Source organism: Carassius gibelio, chromosome A21, assembly GCF_023724105.1.
Source record: "Carassius gibelio isolate Cgi1373 ecotype wild population from Czech Republic chromosome A21, carGib1.2-hapl.c, whole genome shotgun sequence".
NCBI lineage: Eukaryota > Metazoa > Chordata > Actinopteri > Cypriniformes > Cyprinidae > Carassius > Carassius gibelio.
The window spans coordinates 20,116,046-20,138,248 of record NC_068391.1 but is presented as its reverse complement, the minus strand read 5'-3'; the positions used below and the strand labels follow the sequence as shown (position 1 = coordinate 20,138,248).

The 22,203-nt window shown below is 37.6% G+C and overlaps 3 protein-coding genes across 5 annotated transcripts in view; 2 read left to right on the top strand and 1 right to left on the bottom strand.

Annotated features, from left to right (window-relative positions):
* Positions 1–976: 976 nt before the first annotated feature.
* Positions 977–13,920, bottom strand: hspa4a (heat shock protein 4a). Its single transcript, XM_052537268.1, has 19 exons — positions 13,616–13,920; positions 12,204–12,261; positions 11,975–12,115; positions 11,756–11,878; positions 10,184–10,283; positions 9,944–10,077; positions 8,676–8,920; positions 8,441–8,517; positions 8,198–8,349; positions 7,389–7,495; positions 7,178–7,311; positions 6,121–6,302; positions 5,723–5,815; positions 4,798–4,953; positions 3,845–3,970; positions 3,661–3,768; positions 3,463–3,582; positions 2,970–3,131; positions 977–1,848 (listed from the first exon to the last, which is right to left on the bottom strand). The coding sequence occupies exons 1-19, from the start codon at positions 13,720–13,722 to the stop codon at positions 1,651–1,653; spliced, it is 2,523 nt and encodes an 840-aa protein (XP_052393228.1). The 5' UTR covers positions 13,723–13,920; the 3' UTR covers positions 977–1,650.
* Positions 13,921–17,871: 3,951 nt separating this feature from the next.
* zcchc10 (zinc finger, CCHC domain containing 10) lies at positions 17,872–20,745 on the top strand. The gene is made up of 4 exons (XM_052536332.1): positions 17,872–18,312; positions 18,517–18,678; positions 19,601–19,645; positions 20,076–20,745. The coding sequence occupies exons 1-4, from the start codon at positions 18,272–18,274 to the stop codon at positions 20,305–20,307; spliced, it is 480 nt and encodes a 159-aa protein (XP_052392292.1). The 5' UTR covers positions 17,872–18,271; the 3' UTR covers positions 20,308–20,745.
* A 624-nt stretch (positions 20,746–21,369) lies between these two features.
* The window catches only part of aff4 (AF4/FMR2 family, member 4), a 35,750-nt gene continuing 34,916 nt past the window's right edge, over positions 21,370–22,203 (top strand). Inside the window, exon 1 of one of the 3 annotated variants that reach the window (XM_052536695.1) lies at positions 21,370–21,526. The gene's annotated coding sequence lies outside the window, so the exon portion shown is untranslated. Of the gene's footprint in view, positions 21,692–22,203 lie in introns of all 3 variants that reach the window. The other 2 variants (XM_052536694.1, XM_052536699.1) reach the window with 2 other exon arrangements.

The following is a 22,203-nucleotide window of genomic DNA, read 5'->3' as shown; positions in this document are numbered from 1 at the left end:
ACTGCTAAACGCGCACGCGCACTAGACTTCACGTAATGCGTGCAGTTTTTTTCGTAATGAACTTGTCTAAACACTAAAATGCTTCTGCTAAGTGCAACCATATCTTACCTGTTTCCCAGTAACCCTATTGGTAATTTAACTATTACCAGTCATTCATATATGTCAATAATTAAACGAAAATAAAATGGAATTACCAACGAAAACGTGTTTTTCTTATAATTATCCTTTAATTAACCTAATCTCCATCAAATACTGCTTGTATGTTACCGCTTTTCTTCCTCTTCTGGCCTCCAGAAGGATAAGTCCTCTTCATGTTTATATTAGCACGTGCACGAGTAAAACTAAAATAATAAAAGAGCTGGGAAACCCCCTTTCTTCTTTATTAGCCTATCTGTTATTAAACACTTCAATAATGCAAACTGACATGCTTACAAATGTCACGTGAATAAGTCTGCAAACCTATAATTGAACCAAATACTTCTGCTCAAGTTACTAAACACTGGTGACGTAGCTGTGAGACACAATGTCGTCATCAGATCCAGAGACCTTCAGGAAGTGTTGATTCCTGGAAGACTTTGGGCTTGAAATGTCTCCCGTTTTCCGTTTGTTAATGTAATGTAGGGATTCCCAGACATTTCGGTCAGCAAAACCCCTTAAAATAAAATATTTACTAAAATATCTCTGAGGAAGTTAATACTGACTTCTACTTATTAGAGAAGCATGATCAACTGTATAAATATCATGTGAACACCTTCACCAATAAGACTTGGCTTATGATGCATACGTTTGGACCGAGTAGGGAACTCAATTAAATTGAATAACTTATATACCTGATTATATTTCATGCATTAAATCTGATATTGTTGTTGGTGACCTGAAACCTGATGATTTTATTTCACCTCACTAAACTGACATTGCAATTGCACGAATAGTAAGCCAGTATGTACAGCACATCCAATAATTACATTCTAACAAGTTCTTTTTTGTCTGTATACCAAAATGAATGATTTATTCTCATAATTCTCATCATTTGTGACTGGAATGGACAGCACCATTCACACAGGCTGCGGAGTAGAAAACAAACAGAGCTAAACCCAACAGCGACCACATGCAGGCCGTCCTTTTACAACCAAATACTGCTGAACCGTAGCTCAACTCTCCTCGGACACAGTGCAGCTCAGGAAGAGGTTCAGGATCCTCTGTTTCAGTGCTTCTCCACCAACATCTGGTACTTAGCAACTTCACTTGAGAAGTCAGTCTGTGCCACAAATCTTCAATGCCAATAAACTCTCCACATAGAACAGAACAGAAGAAAGTCATCCATTAAACAGCACTAAACCAGTCCATCCCACTTTATAATACGGTCCGCCGCCTTTAAGGATACTGGAACTGTGGATATTAAAAAAGCGACAAAGACCAAGTTCTCGTCCTATATCTATAACATGTTTTTTCCTGTTTGAAGAAACAAAAAAGGAGATTGGATCTCCATGTATCCAAAACAGAAAGAAAGAAACATGCCACCGACAGCAAGAGAACTGCCTCACCAAATATAATGTTCTTTTTTTGTTTTTTCTTGTTTTTATCTGAACTCGGAGGCATATGAGAGGCGTGAGAGAGGCTGGTGCGGACACAGAGGAGGGCCGAGCGAACTTAGTCGATGTCCATTTCGGGAAGCTTGGCCTCTGTGGTGTCTGGGGCGGCTTGGCTCTTCTCGGGGTTGCCCGGTTGTGCCTCTGACCCCTCCTGTCCGTTCACAGGGCCGTTCTGTTCGGCCGCCGTCTCCTCCTTGGGAGGCTCCACTTTAGGCTTGGGTTTGGTGACGATGTGATTGCAAGCAGAATACAGCTCCTGTGTGATGATGAAGACACAGTCAGAAGATTCAGTTCAAGAGGACACACATGGGTCAGAACCTGCTAAGGGCTAATAATGAAACAACAGATTTAAAAAGGTTTTATTCACAGCAGGAGCTGCATTTTCATGGGTTTAAATAAAAGCATTGGGTTTTATAAGACTTTGTGCATCAAAACCTCTCCTCACCTGGTAAAAATTAACTTGATATATTAAAGTTTGCAACAGTAAATGTTACGGAGCGTAACATTCTTCACAAGCCAAACTTGTGAGTGTAGTCAACTTAATTCTGCAGAATATGTTTAATGTACTACACCAAAAGCATGTTTTATAATCCTCACAAATCAAACATATTCTCTGCCCTTACACACATTATCATGTCCATGAAGAAGTGTAAAACTGCAGGAGTGCGGTTTAAGTTTTTTTAAAAGGAAGCTGCAGAGCGTGGCGTCATATATTATGACGTCTGAAGAAACTTTGCTCGCTCAAAGTCTAGTGTGACCGCAGCTTTAGGCTGGAGGTCAGTTTCCAATGTTAGAATAAATACATCGAGATAAAACTCACAAGCATCAATTTCTTCACTAAATACCTGCTGCTGGATGCGAAATAAATACTACATTATGATCCATATTTTTTCTAATTGACAAATTTGAGTATCATGAAATCAATGTCTGTCAAAAAAAAATATGTGCAAAATACACAGTAGTATTTACATGCATGCATTTCCTGGAAAAACCACAGCGACAGATGTCTCGACTACGTCATCAAGAAAACTGCAGCCTGAGCGGCTTCAGCGTGCATCAGTGATCACAGACAGTAATGTACAGAATACACAAGAGGTTTTTATGCACAATGCACACGTTCTGACTTTGATTCTGCATTCCTTTACTTTTTTCATAATTTTGGCGATCGATCGGAACCAAGAGATCTTGAGAGGAGTCATATGCTGACATTTCTGGATCTTTACTTTTTTTTTTAATGATCACTATCTTTCACTGTCTTCAAAGTTGGTTTCATTTTACTATAAAACATAATATATTTCTACATGGTATGTTACATGTAATTACCCCTTATCTGATTTGGAGTCATATGGATAACTAAATAGTAAATGAAGTTAGTACCTTTGTTTTGGCCTGGATCTCTTGGGCTTTCACCACAGGGTCCTGACTGAGACTCTGTTTGCTCTGCAGATTCATACTGTTGTTCATCCAGGTCATGGTTTCATTCACCTGCTTCTCCACCTTCATCATCTCCAGCTCATCCAAATGATCATACAGCTCATCCTGAGTTCAGAGATCACAGAAAGGGGATTCGTCCAAATGTTTTCAACAATGATGCCCCATGAAAGAAACGAATGGGGTTTAAAAGCCACTTAAAGGCACGGAGCCTGATTTGGTTCAAAAACATTTTTTGTTATGCTGGTTGAAAATCTCTTAATTCAACTGCACTGACATATTGTATGAGAACAAAACACCAGCCGAATAATGACACTAACTTTGACACTGTTTTAAGAATATTCTTAATCTTATTTTACTGTTTGCTAATGTGAAGCTGCTTTGTATTGTATCTGTATTGTATAAATGCACCTGCCTTGATTTAATGAGTAAAGATTACCTTGGCCTTATAAGCCTCTACGACTTTCATGTACTGCTGGATCTGCCTCCCGAGCTCGTCGAAAGCTTTCGGACGCTCCTCTGCCTCCCTGTATCGGTTCAGAATGGGCTCTCCCAGTTTCTAGAAGCAGATGGTTTTGTTGGTTCATTCTTTCATTCTTCTCGAAGGTCAATGAATCAGGCACACATCCACACCTACCTTCAGCTCCAGCAGTTTATCGATGTACACTTGCTTCTGCTGGTCCTCTCCTTCTTCATACAGCCAGTTCTCAGTGTCCTCCAGCTTCAAGGAGAAAGAGTCTCGATCCTGAATTGAAAGACGTTGCTTAATGAAAACCATCAGGTCTCTTTATGAATGAGGGCAGATGCATGAAGACACTCACAGCCTCGCTGACAAAGTTCTCCAGCACGCCGTGCAGTTTGTCTCTCATTTCATAAACGTATTCCTCCACGTAGTTCTTTGCATCGTTTCGTTCTTTCTCCAGCTTATCCTGCATAATCATCTTCCCCTACAGACGAGAAAACACAGCATCAGAAACCAACTCTAGTAGATGCGCCTGGATCATTTATCAGTTAAGCGTTTGTTTCTTTTAGATTTGTATGATTAAATGATTGTTCATTTTCACTTACAAACCCACTGCAGTTCTTACAGTTTGGGAAACCCTGGTGTAATGTAACGTTTAATGCATTTTATGATTGGTATACATGCTTCAGTTTAGTTTATTTACATTATATTTAAATTTGGTCATTTAGCAGATGTTTTTATCCAAAGCGACTTACAAATGATGACAATAGAAGCAATCCCAACCAACAAAAGAGCGTTTATTATAGTGTTATATTTCAATGTGCCGCAGTTTGTCCAAGCAATAAATAAATGACACATTTAATTAATAATTTGTCTCTAATAATTTTGTAAAAAAATTAAATAAAAAACAACAACTTGAAATGGAATGGTGAGTGAATAGTTATTAACCTACTGATTAATAAGTCATTTTTATATTTCACTAAGCTTTATCAAGCAATATATGAAGAACAGACCGCTGCTTGGTTTTAAAAGTGACTTGTGTGTGAGTGGGGTTTCATACACATGCAAAAGGACACAAATAATTCAGTGTTTCTCCTAAAGCTGCACGATTAATCATCAAATGTTTACAATCTTGAATCAAAAACCCACATCAGCTTTTTTCTGAATGACAACGATTTGCCCGTGTCTGTTAAACTTTAGACAAAGTCATGCCAAAACATTCAAATCTGGAGTTCACGATGCCAAAAACAGCTTTGCTAACAGCCTTTTCAACCCCAGTCATGTTAAAACAATGGTCCGAGTGCCCTGTACCTCATTCTCCATGAACAGATTGAGCGCTTCAGAGTCCAGCTGCCAGTTCAGGCTGTTCTCGATGGGCAGATCCACCGTCTTCGTCTTCACTTTGGCTTTCTTGGCTTGTGGAGGCTGTTCACTCTTCTTCTCCTCCTGTTTGTTGTCTTCTGAAGTCTAAAAGTCATTATAATCACAGTTAATTTCCCATATATCATTGCCAACATTAAGTGTTTGAGAGCAGTGGTGGGTTGTGGGTTTCTAATGGTGTCCAATCACACTTTGTTTTGCCATTAGACAGACGAAGTGATGCAGTAATCCAACGCATTATGTCTGTTTAATCAATCAATAAATCGCATGACTCCTCCTGTACTGGATATTTATTTGTTTCTCTCAGTTTCCCTTTCCACCTTAGTTATTTCTCTTGCCACAAACATACATTTTTGTTATAAAGCTGCTTTGAAACTTTGTGTATTGTGAAAGACAAACATGATTGAAACTATGCAGTGTTCAAAACTGTCCTGACTAAAGCATTAAAATAACTACAAGATGTTTCATGCACAAACAAATTACACAATATAGATATAAACTGCTACAACTGCTCATCTTTTACAACTAGTGTCATTTGTATAATTTTGTCTGAAATCGGACCCATGCAGTTCATTTTTGGGTTCTCTCAAACATAAGCCTTGTATAACAATCATGTGAGTGCACAAATAATGCCATGATTTAATGATTTAATGTCCCCTTTTTCCTTTCCTCCGTTATTTTTACATTTAGATATTTTATATGACAATAAAAACGAATAATAAAAGCATCAGTGTGTCAGTAGGAGTGAACCTTGGCTGTTTTTACATGCACAACAGGCAGGCTGTGATTAGAAATGCATGCTGTATTTGTTGAAATGTTGTATATGATGTGTTGGTGTGCAAGTGTATTCACACACCTCCATGTCTTCAGTGTCTGATTTCTTATCAGCATGTTCTTTCTGATCATCTCCTTGTGCCTTCTGTACTTCCTGATCCACTTGCATCTTGTTCTTTAAGGAGCAAATACAATGATTGTTCACAGGGTAAATGGAAACGGCTGGCCACAAACACACTTGAGCTTTAGAAAACATTCTGAAGGATCATACACTCGTTTCAGCATCTCACAAGTGGATGTATGGAAGACTATTTCCACCACAGGATGAAAAATAAATAATGGCAACTGCGACTTTCTAGGCTCACAATTCTGACCTTTTTCTCCCTTTTTGAATTCAGAGAAGAACAAAATCTGATTTGTGAGTCTAGCAACTGCACGATACAAAACCATTAGAGCGGCCATCAGCAGTGATGACTCTACCTCGTCCTCTTTGGCTGGAGTCTCCGTGTCCATGGGCTCCTCTCCTTCTGCAGACTTCACGACCTCCACCAGCGAGGCACTGGACACACTGAAGACCCCGTGCACATTCACACGCACCTTCACCTTCACCTTCGAGCTCTCTCCTGACGGCTGAGGAACCACCTTCTGGATGTTAAACTGGCCTGAGGTCAAGCATAAAAAAAATCAGATCATGGGTTGTGACCCTGGACCACAAAACCACAAAAGTGTCAACATTTCAAAATTGAGATGTACACATCATCTGGAAGCTTTAATAATCTTTCCATTGATGTGTGGTTTATTAGGACTGTCTGAGATACAACTATTAGAAAATCTGGAATCTGAGGGTGCAAAAAAATCTAAATATTGAGAAAATCATTTTTAAAGTTGTCCATATTAATTCTTAGCAATGCATATTACTAATCAAAAAATATGTTTGGATATATTTACGGAAGTTGATTAACATCTTCAAGGAACATGATCTTTACTTATTATCCTAATGATTTTTGGCATTAAAGAAAGATTTATAATTTTGACCCATTCAATGTTTTTTTGGGGGCTATTCCTACAAATGCACCTCAAGACTGCTTTTGTGCTCCAGGGACACATTTCTGGTTCTCTCGATTAAGCATAACTGTCTGTGAAGCTGCCTCACTGATTGAATCCTGAAAACATTGTTTTCATTTGACATATACGTTATCTTGCATTGATAACAAGCCTCCACAAGCGTTCTTGTTTGGGGTTGCCAGACACGGTTTGCAACTGTGGTTGCTGAATTAATGCACTTATACTCTGTGCTGCATTAATGGAAAATCATTAAACGATAAAAAATAAAACAGGGTTTCCACCGGATTTTAAGATCAAATATAAAACTATTTTTTTTAAAAATTCAATATCACATAAAAATATCACAAAATAAAAATGTACAAATGCACATATTGTAAAATAAGATCTTTTCTCACTTTATTAGAGTAAAAGGATCGGCTTCGGAATTAGATTTTTAGTTTTTATTTTTGTTTTGAGAGAATTCCCAGCATACCTATGGTAGGATCCGGATATGGCAACTCTTTGGGATTGTTGTAGTAGGCCTCCAAAGAGAAAGGCTCCCTCCGGTAGAAAGTTAACACTTTAGAGAAGGGGGCGGCATGGTTCTTCTGGAAAACTTCACAATCACTGCAGTACAAGACAAAACGTGACTGTTAAACAGTGAACTAAGAAAGTTAATCAGACACACAGAACAAAGAACGCACCTGATGCCTTCATCGGCTGCAGACGTCCACTTCAGAGAGATGGGGTAGGGAACCACTTCTGTGATGGAAAACTCACGCACTTTGAAGGCGGGTGACAGGATTGCACACTGAGGAACAATAAACACTGGTTTGCAACTCTAGGAAACACTGTAGGCAGTTATTATGAGAAACAACTGGATGCAAAGCAACACAAAAGCACTGGTGGTGCAAACTATCACAGCAAGTTATCTTCAAGAATCTGTGGTTACAAAATCACACTTAAGAAGCAGGTTATAAAACTATTTCATCTGATAACTATACATTTAAAATGATATTAAACAGCTTCAATGTAGATCCTTGGAATGTGCTATTAGCCTGGTAGGGTTGACTTTTATTAATAAAAAAAGCTTAGATACTAAATTATACATTTGATGCACTATTTCATCTCTTTGTCTGGGTTTAAAGCAGCAGAATAACGAGACATTTCTAATGAAAATAGCCATCATTTATACCCTTCCAGTCAAATATTTGCGCTGCAAACATCTTTAACTTGTCAGTGCTGGCAAATGTCCATGGTATAAGCAGAATAATGCATGACTAGCGGTACATTATAATTTTAGTATTATTGGGTTTTTTTTGTGTTTTTGTGTTTTTTTTTTTTTAAATCAACCAAATTTTTTCATTAAATACAATTTTAATGGCAGCAACTGTTTTGCATGCATTTACTATCTTTCAAATAAAAAGTGTGATGTATATCTAGTTTATATCAGCCATGTGTCACTCTGTGCTCTAAGATATCTCCCATCAAAAGTCCATGTCCAAGAACTAACCTGCAGTGCACATCCTCTGGCCACAGCCTCATCTGCATTCAACGTGGTACTCAGCTCCTTTCCGAAAAACTTGCTGATTCGGTCTTTGATGGCTGGAATCCTGGAGGCACCGCCTAGGATCTCCACCGCATAGATGTCCTCCTTCTTCAGTCCTGGTTATAGGAGGGAAACACACACCACCACAGTTGCATCTCTGCGTGACGGGAAGGACTCGCTGCTGAAAGCTCAAGGGCTTGTACTCACTGGTCTGATCCATGATGCTGCGCAGCGGAGCCTCCACCTTGGCCAGCAGATCTGCACAGAGCTCCTCAAACTTGCCTCTGGAACAAAAGAGTCATCAAGATATTATTAGACGAGGTATTTTAACCAATCAACCCACTGACATCATAACGCACAAACATCTGCGTCACGGCTCAGTGCCTGATTTACACCGCTGACATCGAGCGCCCAGTTCAGCTGCTGGCACGCGGTCACTGACCTGTTGAGTTTGCCCGAGACGTCGATGTCATTCATGAAACATTCAATGTTGAGCGGCAGGTCCGAGGAGTTGGCGCTCATGAGTTTCTTCAGCTTCTCACACTCCTGGTAGAGCCGCACCAGAGCGCGGGGCTTCGATCGCACGTCCAGCTTGTACTTCTGAGCAAACTCCTCACAGAAGTACTTGACCAGCACCTCATCGAAGTCTTTACCGCCCAGCTCAGGGTCGAACGCAGAACCCAGCACCTACGTTAATCAGCCAATCAGAAGCATCAAGAATCAAACTGTTGCTAACAATTAGAAAATTGTGCATTTTAACAGTGCATTAAAAATGGTTTGTTAAGAGTCAGTTATATAGCATATGCAAGCTCAAAAATACAACAGCAAGCATGCTAAAAGATTTTCAAAGCTGCTAAATAAACTACATAAAAGCAAAACTCATGGCACTAGACAAGACATGCACATTATTAACCAAAATGTATGTTGTTTTTTTCCAATTAAAACAGAGTTTAGCAAGATAAACATAATACAGTCAAGATGGCAGAGAGACCCGTGTGGTCCAATATCTAAACACATGTGAAATACAGACACTTCGATGTATTAACAGAATCATGTTTCATTGAATAGGTTATTCATTGTCCTGTGATAAAGGCCAGATCTGTAAGCATTAGCAGAAACAAAAGTGCCAGAATAAACCTGTAACCGCTGTCGTCATCAGAGCTCAAGATAATTACACATCATTTGTTTTTGTCTAAAAGCACATGGAAAACTTTATTGTAGCTGATCTCGCTAATCAACTTGTCAGATTTAATATGGATAATCTAGAAGCTTGACCCACATCTAATAATAGGAAATAAGTCATTGAGTATTTAAATCTCAATTCATGTTGTTTTAGTATCAAGTATATACTAGTACAGTTTGTTAATATTTTAAGATTTTATATTTACTGTTTTAATCTTATTACAATTGTTATGAGCTTTTGTAATTTCTATTTACTTTTGTTTATTTTAAATATTACTACTTAGACTTAATTTAATTCATTTTTAGTTTCTGTTCAGCTTCATTTATTTTTATTCCAGTTAATAACTTCACGGTCAACTTAATCATAAAAAAGATAAAATCAGTTTAAGTTTTCATATAATAATTTGTTTGAATAGTTTTAGATGTAGTTGTTATAACACAATAATAACCTAACCCTGCCCTGAGTATTAACACATTGTGATGGTTAAGAGCTAACACAATGATAAAGTATGTGGAGCAAGGCCTCACCTTCAGCTTGCCCTTGTTAAAGGCACACACAGACACCTGGTACCCAGCGTGACCAACATCCACGAACACCACAGTCCTGGGCTTCTCCTCAGGAGCAGGCAGGTCCTGTTTGTAGATCCCATACGCCAGCGAAACTACAATCACAGTCAACACATTCAGGTCCTACATCTCTGGTGTGGAGATGACCAGCAGGACATGAAGCGGAGAATATGACAGAAGCTTTCATCTGAAGTATTGTACCTGCTGTAGTGTCGTTCATGAGTCTGAGACAGTTCAGACCTGCAATCTGTGCAGCATCCATGACTGATCTTCTCTCGGCATCAGTAAAGAAGCTGGGAACCTATACAAGAGCATGAGAACAAAGAAAGAGTGACTATCTACATTCATAATACTGTAAATACAAAAACCTAAGAAATAAAAACATGCATAATGCAATATTGTGAGAATAACATTATTGGTGTTACTGGGACTGATGATAATGCAGAAGAACAAACAGAATCAGAAGAACTTAAGATCGAATAAGAGACGAAAAACACTGATGTGTGGTGAAGGCAGTGATGCTTCTCATAAATCAAATGTATTCAAATCAGCTTTACATAAAATCATAAAATGATAATATTTACAGGTGAATCTCAATAAATTAAAATGTTGTGGAAAAGTTAGTTTCTGTAATTTAACTCAAATTATGAAACTCGTGTATTAAATCAATTCAGTGCACACAGACTGAAGTGGTTCAAGTCTTTGGTTTTTTTAATTGTGATGATTTTGGCTCACATTTAACAAAAACCCACCAACACACTATTTCAACAAATATAAAATATGGTGACATCAGCTAATCATCTCAAAACCCCTGCAAAGGTTTCCTGAGCCTTCACAATGGTCTCTCAGTTTAGTTCACTAGGCTACAAGACGGCTGATCTGACAGTTGTCCAGAAGACAATCATTGACACCTTCACAAGGATAGTAAGACAAAAACATTCATTGCCAAAGAAGCTGGCTGTTCACAAGCCAAATTACGTTTTACTCTACTAGAATTGATATCAGAAATGTATCATATTCATAAGTTCAGCAAGCCATTTGCATGTGAAAGTAGAAACACGTTCAATTCAGATGAAACTTCTGGGCTGATTATAACGTGCATGTTAACTTATCATGCACTATCGAATATAACAATATCCTCCAGGATGTCAGCGCGCTCCTAAGCAGTTATGAACAGCCAGCTGTGTAATGGGAGTGAAATCTTTTATTTTTGTTATCACTATGGCTATTTGACTTCTAAAAGTGTGTTTCCTATACATATCAAAATTGACAGCCACAAATAAATTTCCCAAAAGGCTTATACTTCGCTGAATAAAATGAGCACTCCACATTTCACAATTAAAATGCAGCGCTCGTGGTTTTATATTAATGCATCTTTAAAAATAACCGAATGTCATTTTAATTTCATCTTTCCTGTAATGACTGATGAGGTAGTTTGTGAGCAGCGTTTATTTGATTACAGCCGATATATTGGGGAAACTGCTATATCTCTGCTCCAACAGCACCTCCTGCTGGCAGAGAATTCATCTGCAGTCTGTGGGGAAACACTGGTGTCTGTCAGTAAACAAACTAAACCCATGCTTCAGAACTGTTTTGAGAAGGTGCTTAAGTTTTGAGCCATGTACTGTTACACTAAATTAGGCTACTACTACCATTACTATCTTGCACCATGCAAAAAATAAAAATCGCTGATTTCGAAACATCGGCAAGTGAAGAAACCACATCGGTTGATCTCTAATTTTAAGTATACTTAGAAAGCCGGAAGAGGCGTACAGAGATGACGCAGTCTGCCACAGGTTTTTTGAGCGCGGCTTCAGCGGTCTCCTTCAGTTTGGTCAGCAGCATGGCAGTGACCTGCTCGATGCTGAACACCTTCTCCTCCTCCATATACATGACCTGTGAGACGGACAGCAGAACGAGTGTGAAATAGAGCAGTGGTCACAACACACACGTGACTTTCTGACATGATCTCTGCTGTTTCATTAGTCTTACCTTAATACCAGTGGTTCCAGTCGGCATCTGAGCCAGATCATAGACCAGGCTGGACTTCGCCGCCTGAACATACGGGTCAGTAAACGCCCGTCCATGGAAACGCTTAAAACCCTGCACAGTGTTCTTGCAGTTTGTGACCACCTTGTTATGAGAACAGAAAATAGCATTACAACTTCTCCCAATCCATGCAATGCGTTTTCTTACTCATTTAAAATATATAAACATCTACCTGGCTTTTGGCGGCTGCCCCTACCGATCGATTACGAGGACCGAATGACACAAATGACCTGAAAAGAGCACATCAACACACCTCAATTCATAATGATCTAATAAATCATTGTTCTTGAAACGGTCACTTAAAAAAACAACAACAAAAAAAAAAAATAATTAAAAGGCCATTCAAGATTAGGATGAGTTTGTAGAAATGTAGCATTGCATCAGTGTCTCATCAATCGATGCTCTGTAGTGAATGGGTGCCGTCAGAATGAGAGTCCTTACCTTAACAGCTGATAAAAACATCACAATAATCCACAAGTAACTGCATCAGTTATCGGGAAAAAAATGTCTAAATGAATTTGTTTCTTACAAACACGCAGCTTTTGTCTTCTCCAGATGTTAACTGAAAACCATGTGGATTGTTGCGATGTTTCTATCAGCTGTTTGGACTCACATTCTGACGGCACCCATTCACTGCAGTGCATCCACTGGTAAGCAAGTGACACTACAACATTTCTCCAAATCTGATAAAGAAACAAACTCATCTACAGCTTGGATGGCTTGAGGGTGAAACATTTTCAGCATATTTCTTGGTTGAACTATTCCTTTAACTAGTAATCTTTCATAAGACTGGTGTATCATTGTTAGAAACTATGCACATTTTAAAACCCATTCAACCATTTTAATAGTTACAACTTAAAACATGCTTTAATACACAACATCACTATTTATTAAGATTTTCTCTGAAGTAAAGACACCCCAATTCCAAATGTAATGTTATAAGTATCAGTGGTTGATTTACTACCTTGTCAGATTGATTGTTAAACAGAGGTTCTGTTTGGTCTTTGAGGGATTGTTTACAACAGGGAAAAGCATCAACTACAAAATACCAGCCTTACATAAATTACACTGACTTAGATCAGCTTGCCTATCATCTTTTCTTTACACATTTCGTTGGTGCATCAGCAAATATAATTCAACATCAGTTGATATTTTGAATAACACGCTTGAAAGTCACGCTAAAACTTATAAATAAAAAGAATGAATAGCTCTGTCTGTCAGTTTCAGAGCGGTCTTATTAAAATGTGCTAGAATGTTCCTGCTGCCGCCGGCGTGACGTCACAGCAGCAGCACGAGCCACGCTGTAGCACAAAGCTAACGGCTCTCTCATCACAATGAAACACTGCTGACATACTTACAGGCGATATTAATGCGATACTATAACAAGAGGAGCATGTCTTAACCACTCAGACACTATTCAGATCAAATAAAACGACATGATAATAAAAAAACATGCTTCTTTTACGGTCCGGGCTTCTTAATTTTGATATCACTGCGTGAAGGGATTGTGACAGGTAGGTTTTACAACATAGAGAAACACAATCAGTCTTTAAAAAGAGGCAGAATGTAAGAAGCAGGACTTACGGTGTGCATCGGTCGCTGTATTCGTTCGCTACGGTCTCTATTCCACCGGCTCTGGCCACAGCAACATAACAGCTCTGGAAGCCCACATCAAACCCCACAACCGACATCTTCACTGGAAATCACGACTAAAATACTAGCGGGAAGTGTCCTTTTAAAAATATATAACAGTCACGGAGGAGCGTCGTTTAGTTTGTTATTCCTAAAAGTCGTGTTTAGCGCGATCTCATAGCTCTCGTGAGTCCGTTGACTTGAGTTGATTGCAGACCGGCTGAAGGGTAAAGCTGCGGAGTTCACGTCAACCGTTTTATCGCGAGAGTTCGGGAGTTCTAGACAGCTCTGGAGCTTTCCGTGGGTGACGTAACCACGACAAAACCAGCCAATCAAGAGCGACAGATCAGGGTACGTCACGGTTATTGCCTTCAAACTAAAACCAAAACCATTTTTATTATTACTTTAAAACAAACATAAAACTAAAATGAAATAACAATAGTTGCCAAGGCAGCATTTATCAGGTTAATAGTTTAAAATATTTTATAATTTAAAATAACTAAAGCTAAATAAAGTAACAACTATGAAAGTACAAAACACACTAAAATTACTAAAACAGAAAATATAAACATATAATTTAAAATATTAACAAAAACTAGAATAGTGTCTTAGTGGTACTGCCTGGTTCTCATGAAAGCATATACTGTGACTCATTAAATATAACTATAAAAACACTTATTAATAGCGACAATAGTAATATTGCATTTATTTATTTTGTGTTTCAATAAAATGTGTGAAATAAACAAAATAAACAGTAATAACGCTATTATATTTAAAAAATAAACTGAGTATAAAATAAAAATACAGATATTTTATAGCAGACTTAATTTTTTTTCCCCATCACTTTGAAATCTAAAATCAGCAAGCTTTTATTTTGGCTTTTATTTTTATTTATTTATATTATTATTATTATTATTATTTATTTTATTTTTTTATTTTTTTTTGGATAAGATGCATTTAAAAGTTTATGGCCGAATGGATGTTTATAAAAGTTCACGTTGTTGTTGTAGATGGAATATAAATCTTCTGTCTTATTTTAAAGCAGAATTAATCTCATTCTTGCCTTAAAGGGATTTTACAAGGAAAAAATAAGTGTTGGAGCTGAACTCTGCAGGACCGAAGTGTTAGACAGAAGGACAATCTTATTTTGATTGATATGTAAGGAGTTTTTCACTCTAAATTATGTTATTTTTAGGATTCCAGTAAAGAAACACCAGCACAGGCAAAAAAAAAAAAAATGAATACAATTCAAATAAATAAATAAATAAATACAGTAAGATAACATGTATTTGCACTTTTGTGCAGTCCCATGTCTTAGGTATCTCAACTACATAAAATTGACATTTAGAATTTATTTTAGTACATCACGTCAACAACTGGCTCAACCATTTCAGCCCTAACTTGTGTTTGCTTCACAAACCTAAGAACTTTAATGTCTTTAAGATTTTTAATGCTATGCCGATTGCCGACCATTTTTGGCCAACGAATGCAAACATCCAGAGTCAGGAGAGGGCCAGGACGATGGAAAGAAGATTCCAGAAACCTGGTTTGTTTTGATGTATGAGATGTTGGCCTTCCATTCCCCCGTTTCCATTTTATATCTGTCAGTGTTTTAAGTAAAAGTCAGACATAATGTAACCTTTGGTGTAAATGTTGGATGCACTTCAAGTGCTTGAAAGAAGATGGCTGTGAATTGCATCTCCATCATTCAAAAGGCACGCTCAAAGAGTGACTTGTGGAAAAATGTGCACAGGTGCTGGTGAGTCTGGATTCTTAAAAGGTGTCATAATGTGCAGAAGTCAATTAATGGCTCCCGCAGCTTTACCAAATGCTTAATGATTTGGGAGAGATGCAAAACCTGCACCAACCTGGAGCAGGTGCTCTTCTGACATTAATAGGGCCACAACCTTTGGCAAAATTGCCTTGACTTCATCAGCTCTTGATGTATAATTCTGTTAAAGGTTGGCCGTGGCATCCTAAAAGCCTGTAAGATGCACCAATACAAGAACACTAATGTCTGGACATTTGTACAACAGAGGACACAAACTTCGAAATGAGACACACCGTATGGCATACTAATTTCAATATAGCCAGGTTTGGGACATGAGAGAATGAGCGGCATGATCATATTTACACAGCGTGTTTTTATTTTGGTCGCGCATGCACAGAACTAATGTGCAGTGCACGCCTAATAATAATAATTTAGCAGTTTCAAATATACAATTTCATATGATAATGAGTATAATTATAATAACGCAATAATTAGCCTCGACACAATATAATCGGAAACCATTTGTTATAAAACATTATTTTTAAATGTAATAAAATGTATTTTCTCAGAGGGTGTGGAGTTTTTGAAGTTAATTTCTGTGTATGAAAATCACAACTAGTTTGTTTGTTTGTTTGTTTATAACTCACGTTGCCCAAAGTGCTTTACAGTCACAAGCTAAACAAAAAAATAACAAGAAAATGACAGAGATAGACATATCCACCTCACATAGACACACATAAACATTAACCCATTTAAAAGTGCTCTCCATTTGGATTTAAAAGATGTTGTTTTAACACAGCTTTGAACATGTGTAAAGATTTGACAGATCTAATAGATTGAGGGAGGTCATTCCACAATTTAGGGCCTGCTCGAGAAAAAGCTCTATCAGCTCTATGTTTATATGTTGTCCTGGTAGTGCACAGCAGATGTTGATTTTCTGATCTCAGGGATCTAGAGGGGGTGTAGACTGCCACCAAACCGGACAAATACACAGGAGCTAGATTGTGCAAGGCCTTAAAGACAAGTACAAGGATTTTATAAATAATTCTAAGTCGTAATGGCAGCCACTTTAAAGAAATTAATAACGGAGTCACAGATTCATATTTCTTTGCAGACTTGACCATTTTTGCAGCAGCATTTTGGATTTTCTGTAAACGCATAAGTGCTCGAACATCAACTCCATAATAAAGGGAATTACAGTAATCCATTCGAGAAAAGACAATGGATGTAATTGCTCTCTCAAAATCTGAACTAGATAAAAATGGTTTAGTCTTAACAGACATAAATTAAAAAAAAACAAGATCTCACTACAGAGTTAATTTGTCTGTCCAAATTTAAATCACTATCCAGAACAAATCCGATTTTTTTTTTTTTACATTAGATTTAACAAAACCAGTCAAAGAAGTTGCATTCAAGCACTGCAGCACCTCATTCTTTCTAGGGCCAAACACAATAAAATTTTATTTACATTATTTACATCCAATCCTTAACATCGTGTAAGCATGCTAATAAAGTGTCAAGTGAGTTTGAATTCAACTCACTCATAGGCAAATAAATCTGCGTATCATCAGCGTAGCAATGGAATGACACTTTATATTTGCAAACAATAGCCCCTAAATGTAGCCTATAAAGGGAGAACAGAATTGGAGCAAGAATTGAACCTTGTGGGACTCCCCAAGGAAGATGTAATCTTGAAGAATTACAGCCCCCAATATTAACAGAAAAAAATCTATCCGTGAGATATGATTTAAACCATTTGAAAACATTACCTTTTATGCCAACCCAATGTTCTAGGCGGCTGATCAAAATAACAGCTTAAAAACAGCTGGACAGGTGCCCTGGCTGAGGCATTTATAGTCAGATTCAACACCGTAGTCCCTACACTAGCAAAAATCTGCTTAAAGCTGCAGTAGGTAACTTTTGTAAAAATAATTTTTTTACATATTTGCTAAACCTGTCATTATCTCCTGACAGTAGAATATGAGACAGATAATCTGTGAAAAAATCAAGCTCCTCTGGCTCCTCCCAGTGGTCCTATTTCCATTTGCAGTTACTGACCGCTCCAAGTAAGAAAACAACCAATCAGAGCTGCGGTCCGTAACTTTGTTTGTGTTCAAAATGTAGAAAAATGTATATAATAAGCGAGTACACCATGAATCCATTTTCCAAACCGTGTTTTTAGCTTGTCCTGAATCACTAGGGTGCACCTATAATAAGTGTTTATATTCAGACTATTTTAGATTGCTTCAGGGGGTACCCCAGCGGAGTAACCCAGTACCGTTGTGATTCTTCATAGACATAAAGAGAGAGAAGTAGTTCCGGCTACGATGTTCTTCCGCGAGACGCAAGCATTTCTGTTTATTAACCGCTAGAGCGTCAAAAGTTACCAACTGCAGCTTTAAAAAGATGAGGTGACAAAACATCATTTTTAGATGATGAAGGCTTAAGATGTACAACAATATCCGCCCAAACTGGAAGGGTAATGAGATCGAATTCTCTCCATTCTGTGCTACAAGGCACAGCCAGATCAAAAGACGGAGTCACCGGTAGTTTTGGTTTTGTAAAATATAGACCAACCATTTTATCATTAAAAATTTTCACAAATTTCAAAAAGTCTTCACAATTCAACTAGTTATTAGATGGAAAAAAATTAATTTACCGTGAAAATGTATTGGTGCCGAGGCCTTCACGGTTTATATTGACTTACTACATGTTAACCTTTTATAGTCACCTCATAGATAGATTATTAAAACAGTCAAAAAGATGAAGCTTTTAGATGCCACGCTTTTATTTTCCGACATTAAACCGGAAGTCAGACTCACTCGATCGCGTCCAACATGGCGACTCCCATGCACAGACTGATCGCTCGGAGACAAGCGTGAGTTATTTCACACATTACTCGAGTTTTAAATTAAATTTGTAACGTATTCGATGTGTTAATTATTTCAGTAGTCGTCTATTTGAGTCCGTGTGTTTTGATATCAAGTTTAAAGTCGTTTAGTTATACTCTCAAGGCTCACGAGCGCGGATCTGTTGTTTATCTTCTTTATGTTCTTTCTGTGTCTTCTCGTTATTCTCACAGGGAGGCAAACAAACAGCATGTGCGCTGTCAGAAGTGTCTGGAACACGGACACTGGTCCTATGAGTGCACTGGGAAGAGAAAGTATCTTTATAGACCTTCTAGGACAGCCGAGCTGAAAAAGAGACTCAAAGACAAGGAGAACAATCCTTCGGATGATGTGGGGTAAGAAACGCGACACAACACAAAACGTTCACACACTTGAGTGGTAATATTGAACGTATGAGTCAATGATTTATAAGAAAATACCCTTTGCTAATAACTAGTTGCGAAAAAAGGATCGTTTTGTCGCGTTTTAATGACGTTCTTTGACGGAGAGCGACATCTACAGGCGGAAGCGCAGAACTGCTACAGAATGGAAAACCACAGTCAAAACAGTTTGTTTCTGAATGATTCCTTCAGAAAAATTAATTTTGAAGTTCTTTTATGATGGTAAAAAATGCCTAATTTGACAACGCTGAGTTCTAAAATATCAGTAAATGCTTTCCATTAACATACATTATCTTCAGAAATCTTTAATATACTGATTTATTATCAATTCTGGAAACTGTTGTGCTGCTTAATATATTTTTTTGGAACCACTGATACTTTTAAATGAATAAAAAGTTTTAAAAAAAGGAGCATTTATTTCCAATAGAAATCAGCTTTTATTCAGCTAGGATGTGTTAAATTGATAAGAAGTGATAGAAAAGATTTATATTGTTAGAAGAGATTTATATTTTGAATAAATGCTGTTCCTTGTTCACTGCCTGTAATTCTGCATGAAGTAACGTCTTGAGAATCATTCATACGTGTTCAACTCACATCTTCACTAGTACTCAGACATGAGTCATGTCTTTGTGGTGTTTTCTGCTGATAAAAGGACAATGTGTGACTGCATCACCTTACAAGTGGTTGAAAAAAAAATGCTACGAAATGCATCATATTTTTTAGAAAGTGTGACATGCTTGAGCAAAACGAGCGTTATTTTGGGAATCATCAGTGCCCCAGAATTAGTAGGAAATTAGAAATGGATGTGATTCAGCAGATATGATGCAGGGCGGTGTTATTAGTCACATTTAAACCCTACTTTCTTGACACTTTTTAGAGCTGGAATAATGGCACGCAGTGAGAAAAAACCTAAGAAAAAGAGGTGAGTCGTTGTCTTTTTGGAAAACGTCTGTGTTATCTATATAAACATGTTATAATTAATGCATTATTTTTACAAAGTGGAATCACAGAATGTTATATGTATAAAATTACTTTGAGGGAATCAATAAACTAATATTTTCCTGCATGCTTAGTCTGGTATGAATTTAATTTAATTGCACTTGTAGGGTTTTTAAAAATGTTTATAGTATATTCGTTATTTCTGTCCAAAACAATTAACAAATTGGATTCATTGATCATATTCCATTCATCTTTGTTTATTAGGATGATTTTTTTTAATTATTATTATTGATTTCAAAGTTTGAGTACTGGGTTTCAGAAGTATAATTATGAATGTAGTACAGAAACGTTTAGCAGTGTAATATTAATTTGAACTAATGGTATAAAGTAGCACATCTGCTGTTTTCTTTCAGGTCCTCCTCCAGTTCCAGCAGCGGCAGCAGTGATTCGTCCAGCTCTTCCAGTGACTCTTCCTCAGACAGCAGCGACTCATCCAGCTCCTCATCCTCGTCTGAAGACAGTAGCAGTGACAGCGACGACAGCTCCAGCTCTTCCTCCTCCTCCTCGTCTTCCTCCGCTTCTGACTCTGATTCCTCCAGCAGTTCTGATCAGGGCCCTCCAAAGAAGAGAAAGAAGAAGAAATGAGGGTCCAGTTCATCTGATTCGAGTCCAGAACTTGTGTCATATACATTGATGGAATTGACTGTCACTTTGCTATTGAATATGTGAGAGTAGGATGGGAAGTCATGTATAAAAAGATTGAGACATATGTATGTATATTCTCATTGTTTTGTAGAATGTGAAAATCAAACACTTCAGATTTGCTTATTTACAACTTTGTTTTCTCTCCATGGCAGAGTGTAGTGGTGTCTCAAACATGATTTATTCGTTCATACCAACATCAGTTGATTTATTTCACAGCTTTCTGACCATTTTTTATTTTAATTTTTTTTTAAGAACTGACCATGAAGTAGGAATTGTGGCATATGTACAGGCTGAAGCGCATTAACATTGTCTTCATTTTAAGATGGTCTTATGAAATAAACTGATTTCTTACACAAAGAAATGCAAGTAAATGTGAAATTAGCAGTGTCAAATAATCAGTCGAAAATGTAGCACGTCTCATAAGAAAACCACAAAAAAATATCTGGAAAGCCTTATGAGAATTCATTTACAACCATTTAGTCTGCTACACAAATATATTATTATATGGCAAAATAATTATTTTTATTAAAACTAGGGCTCTCAAATCCGTTAATCACCGGATTTTGTTTACATAAGGTGTATGTGTACTGTGTATATTTATATGTACGGGTATATATTTAAGAAATGCATTTTATATATATATGTATACACGTAGATATTACTAATCAAAAACGTATTTTTGGATGCGAATAATCGCGATTAATCGATTTATTCGAATATGTTATGTTTATACCATAGTCCAACGATTTAGATTTAGCGACAAAACATGCAGGGAATTAATATTTGAGAAGTCACACCATTGCAAACTATTATTATTTGAACGGATAAAAAAATCTGATTTATTAAACCTTAAAAACGTTCAGTTATTGAGTAGAAATGGGTTTAAAAGTAAACTCTGCCTAAGGTTTTTTTTTTTTTTAACGTAATAGAGAAGCTGAAATTGTGAGGTTTCTGATAACACGACCACAATGCTGTCTGTGTAGTCTGCACACTGGAGTTGAGACGCAGTCCTTCTGTAGGACGCTCTCGTCACGTGACCAGGTTAGTTTACGAAGCCTAGATCAGCCGCAGCCAGATGCGCGATGATCTCCTCAAAATGATCGTGTTCTGCTGGAGAAATCAGTCCGACACAACCATGACGAGCAGACGACCCTCGGCGGTATGGCTCACTTAAACAAGCTGTGTCTTTTACAGCATTTACGTGTTTCTAGTTGGTGGGTGACACATTTATTGGGACGCTACAGCAGATCAGTGTGAAGCGGATTGAGACAAAGGGAAAGGCTTTCATAAGCTAGAATGCTTCAGGCCTAAAATAAGCCAAGAGGTAAGTGGGCCATAAATTGGGCGATTGCATAATTGAAAAAGATCCACGCTCACACAGTAACATTTGATGCTTTATTCAGGAGACCAACTGTAACAAGTTGTTAAAGAAGCAGAGCTCGCGTTGTTCCTCTTTCCGTCCGATCCTGAACACTCGCTCACATGCCATCGACTCGACAAAGCATTCTCACAAACAACCTTTTATTCGTTTTTATTCAGTTTTCGGTCAGAATTAATCGTGGGCAGTTCGTGTTTGCACTCGTATCATGCAGCGCGCTCTCGGACGCGGCGTTGCTCTTTGATGCCATTTTGGCATGTTTATTACTAGAAATGAGCTTTTACGTCATTTGAGCTAAGGAGTTTTACCTTCTACACGACGTTAAATGCTAATGGGATAGTCACGTAAACATACCTCCTCGACTAGTTCAGTACTGATCGATTATTATTAGTATTATTATTATGAAGTCCAGTTGACTTTTGACCCCTGCGCTGTATCTTGTTACATTTTCTGACGTT